The 22,474-nt window shown below is 46.7% G+C and overlaps 1 protein-coding gene and 3 pseudogenes across 1 annotated transcript; 3 read left to right on the top strand and 1 right to left on the bottom strand.

The window, feature by feature from the left end:
* The window catches only part of LOC136456610 (ABC transporter I family member 10-like), a 36,599-nt pseudogene extending 26,139 nt beyond the window's left edge, over window positions 1-10,460 (bottom strand).
* On the top strand, window positions 792-4,046 carry LOC136459084 (uncharacterized; annotated as a pseudogene).
* Window positions 4,461-13,845, top strand: LOC136456609 (serpin-Z1-like; annotated as a pseudogene).
* On the top strand, window positions 4,985-6,838 carry LOC136456611 (NAC domain-containing protein 83-like). The gene has a single exon (XM_066456524.1). It carries the CDS (start codon window positions 5,854-5,856, stop codon window positions 6,691-6,693), a length of 840 nt encoding a protein of 279 aa, XP_066312621.1. The 5' UTR covers window positions 4,985-5,853; the 3' UTR covers window positions 6,694-6,838.
* Window positions 13,846-22,474: the final 8,629 nt, after the last annotated feature.

Here is a 22,474-nt window from a genome sequence, read left to right as displayed (position 1 = left end):
GCAACATATTTTTTGGATGTTGCAGCCGTCGATTTAAGATGTCGCAACATGTTTTTTTTGATGTTACATGAGGTTTTAGTATGTTGTAAACCTTTGTTCTTGAATGTTGCAAGTAATGATTAACATTCGATCCATTTGTCTCTCTTTCTATCTTTCTCTGTCACGTACAACAATATGCGGTGTCTGCAAGCGCTATAGGAAGCGCAACCACCATTATCGTGGTTTACTATTGCATCACAGGAGAAAGGAGGGAGCCAGAAGGGGATGAGTGCTGGGTAGGACGGATAGAGCGAAAGCCTCTGGATCCAAAAGGGATGGAGCACAACAGTAGCCTCTGGATCCGAAAGGGAAGGAGACGGGTAAAGCAGAAACGTCCGGATCAATTGTTTATATCTGGACGTCCGGGCACTAGTATTTCCCTTAATTTTTTAGCTACTAACTCTCTATTGTACTTGTTAACCAACTAACTAATCAACCATGACTAATTTAGACTAATTTTAAACCCAATTAATAACTAACCCTAACTTATCAAACAGGCCATGTATAATGACTCGTGAGGTTAGCAGATTAAATGGTGGTGTGTGGGTGATGATAGGGTAGATGAATGTGTGATGTACTCCGGCCATTCTAAATTATAACTTTGATTTTTTTTTTTTTTTTTTGTTCATGCATTTTACTGAGCGCCTTACCGTCCATTGCCCGCGGTTCGACCCGCGGCCAAATAAACCCGCCCCGCCGGCGCCGCCACCGTAACGGTCGGATACTGAATGGTTCGAGTTTAGATTTTGGAAACACTTCATCCCGTCCCGTCCCCAATCTCTCTCCATCTCCGGCTCTCTGCCTTCCACAAATCCCCAGATCACCGCATCAGATCGAATCCGGCCACCACGTCACGCATTCGCCATGGAGTTTCCCAAGCGAGAGCGAGCTTTTCTCCAAGGTGGGGGCGCAATAAGACCAAATCTCGCTTCATTTCTGTCATCTGCGCTCAATTCCGATCCCTTACCTTTCTTCACTTCCAGGTTCCCTGCGAAGGAGCCCCAAGGCGGCGAGGCCTGGAGCGGCCACGGGGGCCGACGAGAAAGCAAGCCCTAAGCATCTCGTGCCGGTGGGGGCCGCGTGGCCGCAGAGGAAGAAGGTGCTCGGGGAGAGGAACGACGGTAGCGTCGGGGGCATGGAGGGTGCCGCATGGCCGCTAGTGCAGCAGCCAAAGCCTGCGCCGAGCCCCCCGACGCTCGCGGGCCGCGGCGCGGGGCCGTACGATCCGAAGACGAACTACACCACGCCGCGGCCGGAGTTCCTGTGCTACGACCCCGAGCGGCGCCGCGAGATCCTCCTCCGGGTGTCGCGCGCGGCAGAGCTGATGCACGGCGACTGCTCCAGCACGACCTCGGGCACTGTGGCCTCGGAGGAGGACGGTGATTCCTTGGCCTCGGACGCGGCGGCAGCGTCCCCTATCTCGTCGGCGCCAAGGAGCGACTCCGAGGCCGAGCTTGACGAGGAGGAGGAGGAGGTAGTCCCAGCGCGTCGAGGCCGGTGGGCCAGGCGGCTGTTTCTGTTGCTCGTCTGTGTGTCCTGCTGCTTCTGCTACATGTACTGTGTCAATCACTCTGTCTTTCCTACTTATTCAGAAGATGCACTCGATTTCGATAGAGGAATTGGGGGCATGTACGATGCCTATGATCATGAATTAGACTCACTGAGATTGTCAGGGCCAGTTTATACGACGTGTCCAGAGGAGGATGTGCTGGAAGAAAATACAAATCAACTTGTGCACGAGGACTCTAAAAGTGTGGATCATCTGTATGACAACAGAGCTTCTCCTAGGAATCTGGTGGCAGTTACTGTAATGGGGCTAGCTGATATCTGCCTGAATGTTTTTTTTAGGAGAATTGACATGTCAAATTGGGAGTGAAAGAAGTGAGAATGTGGCTGATTTGAAGGAAGATTCTGAAATGGACATACTCGATACAGAAGTGGCAATCTCCTTTCAGAATGATAAGCAAAGCAGTGAAGTTGATTGCTTGGGTGGAAACGTCCCACTGGATTCCATTACTTCCACTATAACTCAAACTAATGAGGAGGAGGGCAGTTCAGAATCAGTCCATCTAGAGGAATGGGAGGATTGCTCAAATCAGTGTGTACTGCAGTTAGTCTCTATGGAGAAGGCAATAAAATCAGCAAGTGACAAGATGGAAGACAAAAAGGTGGAAAGTGAGGAGTTGGATCTATGGCAGTATGAGAATACAGCAGAAGCTGCTAAAACAATATGCTCCAGTGTAAAATTTCTGTGGTCTGCAATGGAACCTCACTTGCTGCAGATATTGGCATGCTTGTCTTTTGCAGGTTTGGTGGCTGCATTGTATAGGTACTATCAAAGATCAAGAGAGTGTTGCAACTCCACCATAACCTATGACTCACTTGCCGAACAACCATCGTTAGTTCAACATCAAGTTGTGCAATTGTCAGTGACTTCTTCAGTTCAAGATGCAGAACTACCTGTACACTCTTCAGAGCAACCTACGCAACTGACAATTCCTAACCAAGGCCTGGCTGGTAGCTTGGAGGTTCCTATGGAGTTGACATTGCCCATGTTGGACCCATTGGTCAGTCTTGAGGATCCTGTGCAAGAATCATTGCCCAAGACACTGGTCACTCTCAAGGTTCCTGTTATTGGTCATGGGATCCATGATCAGAAACTTAAACAAGGGGATCCCGAGAACATGAAGGCTTCCAGTGGTAGGTTTCTGAACCACAGCGATGTTGACAGCTCCAAGGCACCAGTGGTTGAACTACTTGGAGAGTTCATGTTTGCAAATAGCTCAAGAGGAAGATCTATCAAGAGATTGAATCAGAATCCTGGAGATGCTACAGTTCAGGAATTGTTGGAACATTTGGGAAAGGATGAGGATGTCAAAAAGATGCAGGTGCATTCAAGCATCATTCAAAGCCCTAGTGTTCGAGGAGCAATAAAAGAGGTAATCCAATCCTTACTAGTTTCATCTAAGTTCATTTGGTACTCTAAGATTGTGGAAGCATACGTGGTTGCATAGTAACCGAGAAATGTTTGTCCAGAAGAAATGAACCAGATTTCAATGCTTGTGCACTCTGGTTAACTAGATGTTTGAATGTCTGCCCAGAAGAAATGAACCAGATTTCAATGGTTGTGCACTCTTGTTAACTAGATGTTCATAGAAAATTTGTATTGATTTTAGATGAATTAGGTGATGCGCTATTTTTTATGAGATAAATTTATTCAAGCCAGTTCCTTTTTGCTCCATATACTTACATTATGGTGTGGGGCTGTGGGGGCTACACTAGTAATGACTTGTTCTCAGACTCGTATCGACTGATAGTGACTAATCCATTTGCATTAGTAAGTAGTAGTTCGTATAGAACAGTTTCAGTTTTTATCAGAAATTGCAGGCCCTGGTTGTTTATAGACCTTCGCCGTGATAAATTGATAAGTAATAATAGCATTATTGTTGCTTTTGCTTTAATGATCTTGGTTCAACACTGCGCATTTAGAAATTAAAGTATTTTCAAAGCAGACATGACAAAGAGGAATCGAAATTTTGATTCAGAATGTGGTTAGCAGTGAGCTGTCCACTTACTGTACGATTTTCTACAGCAGGAGAAATCTGTAAAACGGGAGAAGACCAATGCGACGCCAACTCCACTGACACCGACTCCATTGAGACGCTCAAGCCGCCTCCGCAACAAGGTGACTTCCCCTTGAGCAAGGACGACGACGCATGCTCAGCTCGTCATTCGCTAACCTTGATGCTGGGTTCCTTTGTGGTGTGGCGGAAAGCTGTGGACGGGACAGCACCTAGTTGTTACCCAAGCTTTGATGTTGTACTTTAGGAGCAGAACAATATTTTACCAGAAAATGCTGCGTATTTGTCCCCTTTTAATCCTCACGTGCATGTATTTCTCGTAACGATGGCTACACTTAACGGTAGATCCGGCTTTCCGGCTAGAGATGTCTGTAATGAACAAATCTGTGGTATCTTAGTTTATTCAAGTTCTACATTGGTGGCGTATATTGTTCTCTCTGTAATTTTAGTAATTGATTTGTTTTATACGTACCGTGCCATTGCTGTATCTAATTTTCGTGCAAGAGATGCCTTCGAAAAAAATGTGCTGGTTACCATTCTTGTAATCTAATTGTACGGATGCGAATTGTAAGAATTGATGCATTATCGACCATGCGTGCAGTAAGAATTGAGCTATTAGCATTATTTTTAATCAGGTGTTCAGTTTCCTGGGCACAATTTGAGTATCAGTCCACAGCATATTTGGCTATTTGAGCGAGTGATCATGTTCTGACACGTTTGTGTGTCTATATTAGACTAGACGCTAGTGTTCGGTAGCGACACCTGCTGACCTGCAGTTGCACAACTATTATAAAACCATACCCATGGGACTATGGATGAATGAATTATGATGAACTCGGCAGCAAGGAAACCCCCACGAGTCACATACTCACATGTCACATCCACGCAAACGCGGCACAACACGCAGCGGCCAACGCGACGCATCCATCCAACCACTCCCGTTGTCCATTTCAGTGGTTCCACGTTTTGTGTATCTGAGCTGTGAGCTGACCGCAACCTGAGGCTGAGGCTGCCTGAGCATCACCAGCGGCCATGCAGCTCGCGGAGGCCGCCCAGGACGAGGCCGCTTTCTCCATGCGCGTGCTCCGCCACCTCGCCTCCCGCGACGGCTCCCCCCGCGCCCAGGGCGGCACGCTAGACGAGATCGCAAGCTTCGTCGGCCCCGCCGGCGGCAGCGCCCACGCCGCGCTCGCGTCCTACGTTGCTCTGCGCGTCTTCGCTGACGGCGGCGGCGAAGGTGGGAGTGGGACCACGGTGCGCTTCGCCAACGGTATCTGGGTCGACGCCGATCTGCAGCTCAAAGCTTCGCTCGCCCGCGTCGCCGCCGAGCACTACCGCGCAGAGGCGCGCCAGGCGTTCTTCAAAACCATGGTAAACTCGGAATCCCTTTCTCGTTAATGGTGTAAGCGGCACCAAATCGAAGGTGAGGGGTAGGGAAGAGGGACGCCAAGCCGGTATACGGCTTCTCAGCCATCGTCCTGATTTTTACTTCTGGGCATTGGATTTAGCATTTTTGTTTATGTATATTTCGAGTCCAAAATCAGCTGGATTTGCTTCAAAATGTGGCATGATTGTTAGTCTTCTCTTTCCTAAAATGGTCCAGGTGAAATGGGTGCCTGTTTGAATTAGTTGTCTTTCTTTCCTTCTGGATCCTATGGGTTGTGGTGTGGATACATGTTCTTTCTTAGAAATGTAGCTCTCCGGTGAGGAAGAAGAGCAACAGAGCTCTGATTAGTGGGCTTACTTTGTTGAATCCTCTGAGAGTACAGTTTTTGTTGTTGAACCTATTGAAAATTTCTCGCCCATTCCTTGGTCTGGCATTGACGTCAGCAAAATGGACGAACAAGGATCCTCTGAAATTCGTATGAAAAAACTCTGTTTCAAGCGCAAGAAGAGACGGTCGAATAAATCATCCGGATCTCTGCGAGTACTCGTGTCATGCCAAGTTGCCAACCGCCGACAGGAGGGCAACATTGATTCATTGTTTGCTACTCGGCTATTCCTACTTGGTATCGCCCTCGGAGCTCGGACATGTTTTAATTTCACGTTGCAGGGTCGGAGTCCGACTTGAGAACGACGCGTTTTTTTGTTCCCGCCGTTTTATAAATGCCCCCTGTTCCCCTAGCGCCCACCCCGATCCTTTCGCGTTTCTCCTCTCTGCCGCCACACCACGCCACGCACGCTGAAAATCCCTAGCGAGCCGCCGCCGGCAGGAGCAATAGAGCCACCGTCCATGGCCACGGAGCAGGGTCTTCCTCCTGGCTACCGTTTCGTGCCCACTGACGAGGAGGTGGTCGAGCTTTGCCTGCTCCCTCGCATCCAGGACCAGCCCCTCCTACCGAACGACATCATCGAGGACGATCCGCTGAGCGCGCCGCCGTGGGCTCTCCTCGAGAAGCACGGGCGGAGGCACCAGGCCTTCTTCTTCGCGGCGTGTCAGGCCATGAACGCCAAGGGCAACCGCCAGAAGCGCTCCTGCGTGGGACACGGGACCTGGCAAGGGCAGGGCAAGAGGAAGCGCCAACAGGAAGAAGAAGGGCAGGAGGTCAAGAAGAAGCTGCGCGTGCGCGTGCGCGGCAGCGCCGAGAAGATTGAGATCGAGTGGGACAAGTACGCACTCAACTTCCAGGAGCACGGTGTCAAGGGCAGCACGGGCTGGGTCATGCACGAGTACTCCATCACCGCCCCGCCCGAGCTAGCGCGGTCGCCGGTGAGGGTGTACTGCATCCGCTTCAGCGGCCACGGCAAGAACGCCAAGAAGAACAGCAGGGATGCGCAGCATAGGGGCGACGACGACGAGTTCGAGGACGAGGAGGAAGTGGACGACGACGCAGCAGGAGCAATCGCCACCACTACCAGGAGTGCCGCGGAGGAAGACGCTGCCCTGCTCATCGAAGATTACCTCACTTCTTTCCCTGTGGTGGCGGTGGATGTTGTCAGCGCCAATCCTGCTGATGGGGCGGACGCAGGAGCAGGCTATGATCAGGACTTGCCCGGGTTGGTGGATGACGACAGTTTCGACTTCATGAACTCTTTGCCTGACCTGTTGCCTAGTGTCGACTTCTCCCAATGAGCTGATGGTGCCGGACGACGCATGATCAAACACTGAGATAGCGATTTGCTGTATCTGTTGAATTTGTGCGTTGGTGGATTCTTCAATTCCTAGGTGGGAACTACTTTTTTTATGAAACAGAGTTTCTACTGCCTTGTTAGTACTAGTTTAACCTTCTTGACTTGTCTTAACGACGAAATGATGTCTTATTTGTCATCATTGGTGAGTGTGGACGATTCAAAATCTGCTCATGTCTCTGCTATTGTTTTATTTTACTATTTTCAGTTCTACTCGTATACGACGAATGATATTGAAAGAACCATGATATATGTTGCAGAAGGTAAGAATTACTATGAAGTTGTAAACTCCTCGGTTGCATTACTAAGCAACTCCAACAAATTAATTATTAATCGCTTAGTCTCCTGTGTTTAAGCATAACGGATTATCGAGCTTCAGCCTTGTCACTCCCAACTCCAACAGTTGACTAATCATCCAGCAGTGCAGACCATTGCAAAGTAAAACTATCTTGATGACTGAGCACGCACCCAACGAACCCAAAGAGGCCAGGCTTCTTCCAGACCAGGCCTGAATCAAGTAAAAATGATCTATCAATCTAGTCCGGGCAGCGACACCTGGCCCAAAGGGACCACGCTTTTCCCGGGCCAGGCGGTATTCATATATGCCTGCAAGTGAATCGAATCACACATTCACAGGCAGACATTCAACATTGCAAGCAGCCAAGCATGTCGCACATGATTTACTTTGAAAAATGCCTAAAATAGATGTTCCAGCAAAACTACAGTTGACAATAACAAAATAAGTTGCTTTGCAATTATTCCATTTACACAAGAGAAGCTTTGCCAAAAAGCTTCGGGGATTTAGAGTTCAAAATGACCAAAGTAGTGTGCCTGTTTTCTCTTTATAAATCTTGATATGGTAGAGACGTCGCCTTGAATGATTATCTGGCCATCTTCCATATAGATGGCACCATCTGCGTATTTCAGCTCTTCCAACCGATGAGTCACCCATAACACGGCAACCTCCCCATCAGCAGCCACAGAGTTCCTCACTGCCTTTATCACGCCTATCTACAGTTGCAGCAAACGGAGATTAGAGTGCAGAACTGTCACTAACGAATATCACAAATTCACAACCAGAGCATTTGCCATAAAACATTACAGTGCAAGTTAGACAAAGCTAATATAAGGCACGATGATAAGCTCCAACGAATGGGAAAGAAATTAACGGAATCATAAAAAACAGAATATGAAGGAGATCTGTACCTGGTCATGTTCATCTAAGAATGTGGTCAGTTCATCCAGCAGTAATACTTTGGATGCTTCAGCTAACGCACCAGCAATTGCAACTCTCTGTTTTTGCCCACCACTCAGAGTTTGGATTGGCCTCTGTTTGAATGAAGGTTTATGAACATTGTGAAGACATTATATTATGATCCAAAAGCTGGATTTTAGATGCCTACCTGAGAGCAGCTCAACATCCCAACGGCATCCAATGATTTTGATACCCTTAACCTGACCTCATCTAATGGAAGTTTGAGCTTACCAAGACCAAATGCTACATCTGATTCCACTGTAGGCATCACAACCTGCATCCAAAGGACAGAACTGAGAAAACTGTTCTTCCATATAAAGACCTGGACACATGGATAATCTGGGGCTGCAGTTCTTGGCTGACCGCCAGGTGGAAGCTTTCATACATGCTAGAACATGTTTGATTCCAATGTGTGTGTTTGAGTTTTCAACATAAATGTATGGTTTGTCAAAAAAAAAGGAAGATAACAAAGTTCATGGTTTACTAGACGGTAAGTTAGATTTGATTCAACTGTGATGTCCCCAACAAAGAAGACTACTAAGGAACACAGAACTAGACGCACAAGTGATGGCACCTTTTCTCCTGCATGGTACAAGAATATTATAATCAGACTGTGTGACTCACCTGAAAACTAAGCTCCGAGTGAATTCAAGTGGATATTGTGTGAATTTGGAGCTCCAGCAGGATACGCATGGAAAAGCTTTTGTGACAAATTGTCCGAGTCTATGACATAGTTCATATATTGAGCCACATGATTAAATGTACAATTGCAAGCATAAATTTATATCGTTTAACCAAAGACATTATTTACTTATCCAATACAAAGTAAAATAGCCAATAGCTGCTCAGAGTTTAATGCATAAGCTGATACAGGTCACAGTGAAACTGAATTCAATAGATGCTATGTGAGTTAATTGTGTTGGCATACTACAGATTCCACTTAAAATCTATTGGGAGACCTGACAACAGACCAGTTAGAAAACTATTAAAGAGAAGTTTTACCACCTGGTGATCAGGATTTTGGAAGACATAGCTGCATGGTCTGTTTATATACACTGTACCAGCCGATGGATTCAGAAAACCTGCTAAAACCTAGAAAAACATGGTGTTGGTATTTATTTGAAGTGACAGTGACAATAAATGAATAAATAAATTCCCAAAGTTCTGTTACCGAGTAATCAGAAATGAGCACAATGCATGTAGCTAACAACTTTACAAGGGCAAGTAGATAAAACCAACTCATGCTTGTTTCTTCCACATGAATATAACAGTCACTACATTATTATTTATAATTAAGTAACAGAAACTATATTCTGGCCCAAAAAACAATGGGTGCAAACTAACTCTGCCTACTGCCATTTGTTGCTCCAGTGCTCAACCCCTTTTCTTGCTTTGTGATGATGCACCAACACCACAAAAGAGATACAAAATTGACATTCATGACATCTGTACAAAGGTTTATTAGATTTTCGTATTGGCTTTTAATGTGGACTTTCTATTGATCCCTGATAGAAACTGAAATTTTTGTCGAGCAATATGTAGTTACATCAGTACACTAAATGGCACGCACATTCACAAGTCACCAAAACCTTTCCTGACAACTTTTGGGTCCCCCGAAAGTACAAATGCTTGCTTGAACATTTTCATGAAGTTCAACTACCCCTTCTCCCCAAAAAATCCGTGCTCGCGACTCACGAGGTTGAGGGGCTAGATCTTGATTCTATCCAGATTGTATCCTATTTTCATTTCCAATCGAAAAATGAACCAAACACTGCCAGACTTAATTGACAGTCATCTACCAAGTAAATTGGGCACTACACGCAGCAGGAAACTATTTTCTTCGTTTCAAATTGGAGGCAACAGAGGCATTCCACATTATACTGTTGATTGCAGATAACCAATCGCTTAAGGCAAGCACCAGTCTGAGGAATTCAGTTCGGATTTCAATTATCAGGCCTGCACGAATAAAGTGGGAGCGAAAAACACGAAATGCTGCCTCCTAGTTCAGAGGAGGAACCTTCAGCAGGGTGGACTTGCCGCAGCCGTTGGGGCCGAGGAGCATCTAGAGTTGCCCGGGCGGGACAAGGAGGGAGCATCCCTTAAGCACCGGCAACACCCTGCCCCGCCGCGTGGTCACCGAGAGCCCGACGTCGCGGCCCTCGATGGCGGGCGCGGCTGGAGGAGGGAAGGTCGAGGCGCACATCGCTAAGCTTCGACGAGGGGGAGCGTCCAGGGTGTGATGAATGGTGGTGGAGGAGGAGGACACGGAGGGACAGCACCGGAGGGGGCCGACGCCGCCGACGAGGCCGTTCGACATCTCGGCGAGCTAAGAAGTAAGAAGAGAGGCCGTTTCTGGGCCGGTGCTCTACATGGATAGGTGTCGGCCATGCTTATAACAAAATGGGCCCGATCTATCATGGCTTTCGTGCACGGATGGGCCGGGCCAATGATGGCTTTCCTAATTAGTAGTTTTGTACTAGAAAGACAACAAGTTCCTAATTGGTGATGTATCACTTGCATCAGTTGTCCTCAACAAATAAGTTGCATGTACTTCACTTGTACATGTACTCCATGGTGGTAGCCCATAGGAGTACTTCACGTCACTTTGTCATCGTAATCATAACAATAATACTCTATAAGTATTGCCTTCTACAGTAGCTCTATGATACTATACTTCCAAATTTATGATATCAACTAAGTCTAAAGTATTATACCTTTAGTGTTTTTTAAGCATGCCTGATCACCAGTGGCACCTCTGGACGTGTCACCCGTGCCCACCCCGCTACTTCAGTCCATGATCCCCTAATTGGAATCCGTGGAAAGGCGCTAGAGCTTCGCCACCGCCGTCAGCCCTACTCACCGGCTATCCTCTGCCGCCTGCTCACCAGTGCTTCCATCATCTCACTCACTTCCCATCGAACCACCACCGTCACTTGGTGGACCGCTATCGTCGGCCCCCTTAAAAGAATCGAGATGTCGTCTAAAAGGAGTGAACTCTAGATCGGAGGTCCTGTACTGGGTGACAGGGAAGAACACAAGTCGGAGAAGGATTTCACCTATTTTAATCAATTATTATACTTGTTACCAAGTGTTGTGGATACGTACGCCCCTCACCATCCCCTATGTCACACAATCTTCGTCCTCTACTAATCGAGTAGTCAACCGTGTGTTGGCAATGCATGTGCGTCAATTAATGTTTTTGTACCACAGACAATGTACTAGTCACAAGAAAGAATGATCGTCAGTTTCATGTTTTGTGAGGAAAGGAATTGATTGTCAGTTTTAAATCGACGGCTGGGGTTTCACCAAGACTAGGTAGACAGGTATAAAATAAGATAAGACAAAGAAGAGATATAGATAGGATATAGAGATAGCGATAGAAATAAAGATAGAGAGGAGTTCATTGAAGGCTGCCTTATAACAGGAGCGACAAAAAAAGAAGAAAAGGAGATGACAAACGATAATAGGTTTAAGCCAATGAATGGTTGATTAGAGTTTGCGTGGGAAATGTCAACTGATCTTAACCATTCTAGCCCACCAGTATATTGGTTTAAGCCAATGAATGGTTGATTAGAGTTTGCGTGGGAAATGTCAACTGATCTTAACCATTCTAGCCCACCAGTATACACTTTGAAGATGCAAGAAAAGAAAGTTCACTGGTGCCCTCCTCCTGATGGGGTAATTAAGGTGAATTTTGATGCAGCTTTTTAAAACTGAAACTTATGGAGGTGCCTCGGGAGTAGTTTTACTAATGCCCAAGGTCAATTTGTAGCAGCCAAATGTAAACAACATGGGTCGATATCTGATGCTCTTACTGCTGAAGCTTATGCTTATCTTGATGCGACGCTAATGATAAAGGATCTTGGACTATTAAAGGTGATTGTGCGAAATGAATTGCCAAGAATTAGTGGCGCTATGGAATTCTAAGACTAGTAATAGGTGTGTGCTATTATTCTAGTGCTAAATCAAATCCACGAACTTAGTCGACAATGCACACATTTTGTTTTGGTTCATGTAAGGAGGGAAGCAAACATGGATGCGCATTATACAACCAAGTTTGCTTTACTTTCAAATTCTGAATGTACGTGGTTGCATGATGTACCCAACTTTTTATCTCAATTTTTTCAGCAGGACTTTCCTATTGAGAACTGAAGTAATATAAATAAAGTTTTCTTTGTTCTAAAAAAAGATTCTTAGTTGGGCCAACATGTTTGGCGTCTGGACACATTTTGGGCCTTGCTCGCTCTAAATAAACTATTGGGCCTTCTTTACTCTCACACCGACAAGCCAACCCAGTTAAGTCAGATCTGGTGCACATAAGAGGCGCGCCGGGCGTTCTTCAAAACTATGGTAAACTTGGAATCCCCTTTCTTCTCGTACGTACGGCTCACGAATTTGGTGGGCTTGAGACAACTTCGTTTGGTTCCTTGTGTTGATCTACGCTGGCTAGAGGAGGCGAGGAGCCACATCAACTAGTGGATCGCGAGCGCGACGGCTGGCCTGATCAAGGACCTTCTTCGGTTCTTCCCACGGGCTGCCTCCACCGTGGGACGCCGGCGATGCTCGCTAACACACTCTACTTCAAGGGCGTGTGGGAGCGCAAGTTTGACGCCTACCTGACGTGGGACAAAGCCTTTTTTTCCTGCACGACAGTTGCATCGTCCGCGTGCCGTTCATGTCGAGCACCAGCAAGCAGTGCATCGCCTGCCGGCCCGGCTACAAGGTCGTGAGGCTTCGCTACACGCAACAAGGCCACGGCAAGCATCGGGTGTTCTCGATGTACATCTACCTTTTGGACTTGCGCCTGCCGACGCTGCTGCACAAGCTGAGCGCTGCTCAAGAGCTCTAGAACTCTGATGGACGAGGTCCCCGTGCGCGTGTTTAGGGTTCCCAGGTTCACCATCGCGGACAAGACGAACGCAAGGGAGATGCTGTTGGACCTCGGGCTGCTCCTGCCCTTCGATCGTGACACCGCCAACTTCAGCGACATAGTGGAGGCGCTCGTCGTGTCCGATGTCTACCATGAGTCCTTCGTGGAGGTGAACGAGGAAGGGAGCGAGGCAGCCTCCGCGACCGCTGTCGCTATGCGCTTCGGGTGCGCGCGATCGTAGGCGTCGGTGGACTTCGTCGCCGACCACCCGTTCGTGTTCTTGATCAAGGAGGAACTCAGCGGCGTGGTGGTTTTTGCTGGACAAGTGATAGACCCGTCGATTCCTTAGTAATTTTAGATGAGTGATGCTTCTTTGAGTGAATATAATATGGTGATTTTACTTCAAAAAATATATAATATGGTGATAATGACATGAAAGCGGTTAGTACTCATATGCTATATAAAGGCCAGGACATTTGCTAGATAATCCACTAAACTTAGCGAGAGCTAAATTGAACCATCATGCAATTGAGAGTGTGCAAGATAGTGTGTCAAATGTCATCGTCCTTATGTATCCCTTTCATCAGGTTCCATCGTCCATGCCTCTCAACAATAGGAAATCAAAAACCCAATCTCACCATTGCCCAACTCGTTAATGGTGTAGGCGGCAGCAAATCGAAGGTGAAGGATAGGGGAGAAGGACGCCAAGCCGGTATATGGCTTCTCAACTCCTGATTTTTACTTCTGGGCGTTGGATTTAGCATTTTTCGTTTATGTATATTTCGAGTTCAAAATCAGCTCGATTTGCTTTAAAATGTAGCATGACTGTTAGTCTTCTCTTTCCTAAAATGGTTCGAATGAAATGGATACATGTAGCTCTCCGGTGAGGAAGAAGAGCAACAATGTCTGATTCCTTGGTTCTTAGAACAGAGCTCTCCAGCTCATTTTGTTGATTCGTCCGAGAGTACATGTTTTGTTGTTGAACCTATTGAAAATTTCTCGCCCATTCCTTGGTTCCAGATTGGCAATGACGTCAGGAAAATTGACGAACAAGGGTCCTATGAAATTCATATGTAAAAAACTCTGTTCCAAACGCAAGAAGAGGCAGTCGAATAAATCATCCTGATCTCTACTGGTAGTAGTAGTGTCATGCCAACCGCCATCGCCAACAGGAGCGTATCATTATTTCCAACTTCTATTAACTTGGTAAGGTATCGCTGGTAGTCGGATTGATTTTAATTTCGCGCTGCAGGGTTGGAGATGGAGTCTGACTTGAGAAGGCTGGATCCACAACGCGTTTTTGGTTCCCGCCGTTTTATAAATGCCCCCGATCCCCTCTCCTCTAGCGCCCACACCGATCATGTCTCGTTTCTCCTCTCTGCCGCCACGCCACGCCAATAATCCCTAGCGAGCTGCCGCCGGCAGGAGCAACACTGAAATGCAAAACCTTTCGCATGAGCGCCCATGGAGTCTATTGCGCTCTTTTTATTGGCTACTTTTTTACTAGCGCTGCAAAAGTTGCAGACCTTTTCTGTCGATGAGGCCAAATGGCAGAAAGAGGTACAGTACTGTCTAGAACCTACCTCTTCATCATCTTCTTCTTTTTTCTGCTCTTGTTCCTGTATTCTGAAACAATTTTTTCTGCTCTTGTTCCCATGTTCTGGAACATTTTGTGCAGGCTATGCTAGCAGAAGAGAGAATACGGGTGTGGGGAGGAAACGTCGAGCTGCCACAGACTCAAGAAACGGGACCAAGTGAAAACATTGTCGGACCAGACTCAAGAAACGGGACCAAGTGAAAACATTGCCGCACCTATTTGATACTGTAGGCAGCGGCGAATCCAGAAAAAAATTTAGGGGGTGGCTGAACAACATATATCTCCGACTGCTGCTCGATCTTAAGTCTCAGCCCCACCTACACTATAGAACTTTGTCAAAAAAATTCATGGAGGCTCCAGGGGTTCCACTGCTCCGATATGGGGGGCTCGAGCGCCCCCCTGCCCCACCGTTGGATCCGCCCCTGATTGTAGGAGACTAGTAGGGACATTGTCGCACCTGTTTGATAGGAAACTACTAGTAGTCTCCTACAACTAAAAAGAATAAAACGTGGATATTTTTTGTGCGACATTTATTTTGGTTCGTCCGTCTGTCCACGCCTGCGATACCCGCCTGCTTTGAAGGAAACAAATCGATCACCTGAGGCCACATGCATGGAAGAAAACAATGATCATGCATCAAAATCATGCTGCTCTGGAAGGGAGGTACGTTGATTTTTTCTTCAAAGGATCCCCGCCTGCTTTGAAGAAAACAAATCGATCACCTGAGGCCACATGCATGGAAGGAAATAATAATCATGCATTGAAATCATGCTGCTCTGGAAGGGAGGTACGTTGATGTTCTTCAAAGGATCTTCGCCTGCTTTGAAGAAAACAAATTGATCACCTGAGGCCACATGCATGGAAGGAAACAATAATCATGCATTGACCTCTACGATTTTGTTTTGGTTCGTCCGTCTGCCCACCCCGACCCCTGCGATACCGCGGCTAATAAAAAAAGAAAAATCCCCCTCGTCTCTCTCGTGACCCGACGCCCGACGGCGCTCCCTCCCCCCGACGGCCGACGGCGCTCGTCCCTCCCGACCACAGCGACGCTCTTCCCTCGCTGGCGGCGGTGGCGCTCCTTCCTCGCCAGCGACGGCGACGCTCCTCCCTCGCCGGTGGCGCTTCCTCTCACGGCGGCCTCCCATCTCCAACGAAGCTTTGCGAGCTCGGCCTCGGCGCGGCTAGATGCGCGGGCACAGTGGGCCCTGGCTGCATCGCGTGGGGGCTAGATGGCCGCGCGGCAGGTACCTTCCTCTCCTAATCCCCATCTCTTCTTCTTGCGTTGGATGCTGGATGTGTGAAACCTATCTGAACGAGGAGCTAATCTGGATGTGTTGCACATGTTTCTTTGCTTGCACTTGCTGATTATGTGTGAAACCTATCTGAATAAGGAGTGAAATGTCACGGTTGAAATTGAAACCAAATTGAAGTTGAATAATTCAGCTCTGTATGTTTCCATGGCAGCTCTGTATGTTTTCCCAATGCACGGTTGAATAATTGGGACCAATCAATTTTATTGATTATGCATTAGACATGTATCTTAGATATGTTTGGTAGATGATATGTATGCTGAAGCTGCTCCCATGGCATTGCTGTCGTACGTTAGATTTGTAGCTGCTGCATTAAGAACATGTGAACTCCGATCAAACATTGTCGACTTCGGCAGGTATCCGCATGGATGTCGAGTATTTTGGTCCTGACAGAAGCATGCAGCTTCTCATGAGAAGAACAAATTGAAGCACCGTGTGTGCAAGCCATCTGCAGTGTGCGTGCATGACTGCATATACGTATATGCGATTAGAAGAGGTGGAAGGGAAAGAAACTGATCTAGAGTGCAAGTGCACACGACATATCTAAGATACATATATTATGAAGTAGCTCACTGTCTCCTTCTGCCCTCTATTTTCATTTTTTAGATATATATTATGAAGTAATTAGCTTGTTATAAACGTCATATATTTGAAAAACGGAAACAGAGGGAGTACTTGTGCATTTTGTGTAGAGCCGCACTAGCCTAGGATAACACTGCAGCCTGTATTCTTGTTGTTTTTGCATTCACGTGTATAACTTCAGAGGAAGTGTGCAGTGTGCTACATATAGGCTATTTGGTCATGAACCACCGTGTATAACTTCTCTAATGCGATCGAAGTCTATTAGTGTCCAGATTGCTATCCGGTGGATGCACAAATCATTTGACATTGTATAGTAAACTGAGAACTAGCTGCTTAGGAAAAACCTTAAAGAGTTCATAACAATTTTGATAGTTCTGTTGATCTATTTATCCTTTCTATCTTTACCACATCGATTCTTCTTTCTCTAAAACATACTTGATTACTCGTAAATTCATGGTTAATGCATTAAGTTTTGGATTGTTATAGGTATGGGCAAGTTTGTCGCTCGGCTCTTACCGAGTCGGTGAGCCTACGACGCCGCGCACTCCGTGACGATGTTAATTTAACAAATTTTGCTTTTTGGATTAAATGTCTCTTTAACATTTTCACAGTGTTGTTATTTTATCGTGCGATCCTTGTGTTTTTAGTACAAAAGTTTTACTGTCCCGTAGCAACGCACGAACACGTTACCTAGTAGAGAATAAAAACAAGAATTGAAACCATTTTCAGCCATCAGAATCATTTCATTAGTGTGTGAAGTGTGGAGTGGGAGTACTTGTAACAGATGGAAAAAAATGTGAGACGCCTACAGCTGTGTCTGTGTGCGTGCGTTTGACGTTGCAACCATTGAGGGGACACTTGATTATACTCACCTGATTGATGATGACTTATTGACTTTGCTCGGCCTACTCGACCGGCCGGGCAGCCCGGGCGGCTTGCATTGCTCTTGCTCACAGCCGGGCGCTGCTACACCTCAGAGGGCCATGTTACACAAGCCCTCCTCAAGTATTAAGCACTTTTTAAAGGTCCGTATTAAGCACTCGCAAGGCATGCTCACAGGCAATCGAGAACTAACCATTCATATTCGCAAAGAAAAAAAAGAACTAATCGTTCACGACTAATTTGGCAATGAAAATAATAATAAAAAGAACACAGCATTGGTGGAGCTACCCATCGGCCAACCTGGGCACCGGCCCCCCCCTTGCCCAACAAAGATTTATGAGAAGTTCACCTCACTCTGACTGATTCAGATGTTCAAACATGCAGCAATTTCAGTATTAGTGATCCATTTAGAAGTCTAGAACTAGAATCAAACTCAAGCTTGCACGGTCTTGAACTCTTGATCTTATGTGACAATTGACGATCCTTCTACCGAACAAAACAACCTGCGGCAACAGGTCACTGGCCCTTATGCTCCGTCCATCACCAGTGATGCCACGACATGATAAAGCTTAACTGCTTGTATACTGTAGCAATTGGCCCCTCCTTGGATTGACTGCGAGCTCCGCCACAGAGTGAGAAGTCTTTCCTATTGGAGAGATGCAGAGATTTGCTTACGTACAGAAGGCTAAAACCCTCAAAACATACTCTGCGACAACCCTTCATGCAGAAGGTGAGGAAACTTTGTTACAATTCATGTTTCATTAGTCATACCTATGCCTCTGGCTATTGGGGATGTACTAAGTTTGAAATGTACTCCCTCCATATAGGAAATAAAAGTCGTTTAGGACATGATTGTGCTTACCAAGGTGTCATTAATTAAGTGGTATTTTTTCATGTTTACCCTTATTAAATACGTCTGTGGGTGACTCCTAGACGAGAACGATTCGTAGCTGGACTGGTCAGGTGGGTGGGACTTGAGGCTTGCGGGCAGGGTTCGACTCCCTTGGCTGGCGTTTTTTTTGTTTTAACAAGATTTTGCATGGGTCTGTGGAAAAATTGCATGGCACTGTTGAAAGGTCCTAATGGCTAGAGAGGGGGTGAATAGCCTAATAAAAATTTCTACAACAACACTTAACCAAATGGTTAGACAATTATGAGGCGAAGCGAGTGTTGCGCTAGCCTACTCAAAATGCAAGCCACCTACCACAATTCTAGTTTAGATAGTGTCAATTCACACAAGAGCGATGACACTACCCTATGTTAGTGTGCTCTCAAAGGCTAACTAAAGAGCCACACCAACCAAGCATGCAAGCTCTCACAACTAGCTACACTAAAGAGCTTGTCAACTAGTTTGCGGTAAAGTAAAGAGAGTGATCAAGAGGGTTATACCACCGTGTAGATGAATGAACCAATCAATCACGAAGATGAATAACAACGATGACCAATCACCTCGGAATCAATGATGAAGACAATGATTTTTTACCGAGGTTCACTTGCTTGCCGGTAAGCTAGTCCTCGTTGTGGCGATTCACTCACTTGGAGGTTCACGCGCTAATTGGCTTCACACGCCAAACCCTCAATAGGGTGCCGCACAACCAACACAAGATGAGGATCACACAAGCCACGAGCAATCCACTAGAGTACCTTTTGGCGCTCCGCCGGGGAAAGGTCAAGAACCCCTCACAATCACCACGATCGGAGCCGGAGACAATCACCACCTCCGCTCGACGATCCTCGCTGCTCCAAGCCGTCTAGGTGGCGGCAACCACCAAGAGTAACAAGCGAAATCCGCAGCGAACCACGATCACTAAGTGCCTCTAGATGCAATCACTCAAGCAATGCACTTGGATCACTCCCAATCTCACTATGATGATGAATCAATGATGTAGATGAGTGGGAGGGCTTTGGCTTAGCTCACAAGGTTGCTATGTCAATGAAAATGGCCAAAGATATGAGCCACAGCCGGCCATGAGGCTATAAATAGAGCCCCAATCAAATAGAGCCGTTATACCCCTTCACTGGGCAAAACGCGCTCTGACCGGACGCTCCGGTCATACTGACCGGACGCTGGCCCTCAGCGTCCGGTCGCCCGATGGACGCCACGCGTCATCAGCTTCAAACGCTGTTCGTCAGATTCCAACGGCTACGAAGCTGACCGGACGCTCCGGTCAAAACTGACCGGACGCTGAAGCCCCAGCGTCCGGTCATTTCCAGTAAGCTCCCCGAGGCATGTTTTTTCGACCGGACGCGTCCGGTCCACCTTGACCGGACGCAGCCCAGCGTCCGGTGCTCAACCCTACCCACTATGCCGTCTGATAGCTCGACCGGACGCAGCCTTTCAGCGTCCGGTCGCTGAGTGACCCAGCGTCCGGTCAGTAGACCGACGCCAGCATCATTTCGACCAACTCCATTTCAACTCTAACTTCTTCACCCTTGCTCAAATGTGCCAAACACCAAGAATTTTGCATCCGGCGCAATAGAAAATAGACATTTCATTTTCCCGAGAGAGGGACCCAAACCCATCTCAACCCTACAACCACCTTGTGCACATGTGTTAGCATATTTTCACAAATATTATCAAGGGTGTTAGCACTCCACTAGATCCTAAATGCATATGCAATAAGTTAGAGCATCTAGTGGCACTTTGATAACCGCATTCCGATACGAGTTTCACCCCTCTTAATAGTACGGCTATCAAACCTAAATGTGATCACACTCTCTAAGTGTCTTGATCACCAAAACAAAATAGCTCCTACAAGTTATACCTTTGCCTTGAGCTTTTTGTTTTTCTCTTTCTTCTCTTCAAGTTTAAGCCCTTGATCATCTCCATGCTATCACCATTGTCATGTTATGATCTTCATTAGCTTCTTCTACTTGAAGTGTGCTACCTATGTCATGATCACTTGATAAACTAGGTTAGCACTTAGGGTTTCATCAATTCACCAAAACCAAACTAGAGCTTTCAACTGTGAACGTGCGGGTGGGATGGTTTGGCGCGTCGGTAGGCTGGTTTGGGCGCGTTATCTTCGATTTTGGCCGCTGTTGCTCTCGTTTTCTTTGTTTGCTGCTATTTTTTTCGCGTTTGCTTCGTTGGCGCTCACGGCATTTCAATTCTGGTGCGCACGAGTGCAACGCTTGGAGTCCTGCTTATTCTATTTAAGACGCTTCGACGCTTGGAGTCCGACGCTTGCATCTACTACTTGCACGCCTAGCTTCTTCCTTGCGGGCGGCGAGCGTGCTGGGAGTACTCCGTATTAACGAAGCGGGCGGCGAGCGTGCTGGGCATCGAATGGAGAACCAGCGGGCGCGCGGAACAAAGCGTCGCCAAGGGCAAACGCGTCCAAAACCAGCCCCTCAAGCCAGAACGACTTCCTTTTGCATGGATGTAGCGTCGCCCAGAACGACTTTAAATTTGTATACGGAGGGAGTATCTATATTTGTGTTTTATCATTAATGGCTATTAAATAATAATTCTTTACAATGCATACTGTCCACTTTTTTTGAACTTTAATGTTCATATAGGCCAGATATTTGTAAACGTGAGAAGTTGAATATATGTTGACTCTTGAGTTTGTTGTGCCATAAATCTGATCCCATGGTTCCTCGCCTTTCCCTAGGTAACAATACATGAGGTGCACGAGAAGATACAGGATGCACTGGCTGCATACTTCAACGCCCTCTCCATGGAGGTAGAGCATGTCCCATCCAAGGTCTCTATCGGTGCCCTCCTCTCTAAACAAGGGCCCAAGTTCCTACTGTTATATAATTTGGACCATCTAGGTGTAGATCAGAGGGTGATATCTTTACTAATTGAATCAAATAGACCTAGAGCTTACTTCGGGGAAAAGAGACAGAGAGAGAGAGGGAGATGTAGGAGCATCTGACCGTCGGAGGGGTTGGAGGCGCTCCCTGCCATCGTTGGTTCGTCGGTGAAGCTCTGCGCACGCGCAGCGACGGTCGGTGTAGCGGTGAGCGTCTGGCGGAGTCGGTGACGATAGGGAGGAAGAAGTGGCAACCTGCGGCAGTGTGGTCGTCAGTAGTGATGCAGTGGTGGCGGTGGAGACCGGCGGTGGTGGCAAAGGCAGTGGTGCTTCCCGCCGCTGGCAGTGCCTCCCTCTCGATCGGATTAGGGTTAGACGGTGGGGTTGTGGCGGCGGCAGTGAACCTCGTCTCGCGAGCCGTTTGCCCCACCTCCTCTATATAGGCACTGTGCGACGGGGGCCCACCAGCCACTAGATGGCTGGGCGTCCCCGATCAGGACGCGGTCAAGGGGTTCGTCTCGACCGTTGGGTCAAGACGGATGAGATCAATTCTAACATTCTCCCCCTTGATCTCAACTCGTACTTTAACTTTAAACTTTGACTTTAATCTCTTTTACTTTTATTTGTTCCATCACAGATTAGTGCATAGAGCATGCTTTATCGTCAGGGTCAATCGCCGATAGACTTAACAGCTACAATACACGTCTCTGTTCCAAAACAGATTCTTTAACTTTGGGCCCTTTATTGTCCGAAAATCATAGGCTATACCATAAACCCATGTCGACTGTGTGTTCTCTAAACACACTGGGTGGTAAGCCTTTTATACGCGGATCCACAAGCACTTGCTTGTTACTTTTATGTTCAGTACTTTTAGTATGATTCCGGACTTTCTCCTTCACAACGTATAACTTTAACGTCAATGTGTTTGACAGCACACTTGACCCGTTGTTATAGGAGCGAACTACTTAAATGGTTATTGCTGTTGTATACCATTATCAATTCTGGATGTAAGTTCTTTTAACCATTTCGCCTATCCTTTAAGCCTCATGACAAGCTATACTATAGGTATGCATCATTGATGACACCACAACTGTTTCTTTGGAGTTTTTCCATAATAAAACTCCAACTGCGAGTGTTAGCTACTATGTGGGTTTCACTAAACATCTCGCCAAAATTTAGCATTTGTACCCACAACTATTTGAGAGTACTTATTCTTTCTTACTCATCATGAGGCCTATAAATCTTTGCACAATTGCAAAACATTCTCAACTCCATTCCAGTCATCTATATCTGGACTGGACTTCTGCCAAAACATCCCAGATACATGAACTATGTCAGGGTAAGTTCTTACTTATAAGCACTCATTAAGCTTCCAACATCTGAAGCATATAGGACGTCCTTTCGATCTCACATTGGTTCTTGGAACACTGAAAGTTCCCAAAACTATTACTCTTGACTATAGGAA

Source organism: Miscanthus floridulus, chromosome 6 (assembly GCF_019320115.1).
Source record: "Miscanthus floridulus cultivar M001 chromosome 6, ASM1932011v1, whole genome shotgun sequence".
NCBI classification, from domain to species: Eukaryota; Viridiplantae; Streptophyta; class Magnoliopsida; order Poales; family Poaceae; genus Miscanthus; species Miscanthus floridulus.
Note: the sequence above shows the minus strand (reverse complement) of the source record. Positions and strands in the feature narration are given on the sequence as shown.

Bases quoted from the DNA above. Each gene is read 5' to 3' on its own strand.
- LOC136456611 (XM_066456524.1), top strand. From the start codon at position 5,854: ATGGCCACGGAGCAGGGTCTTCCTCCTGGCTACCGTTTCGTGCCCACT.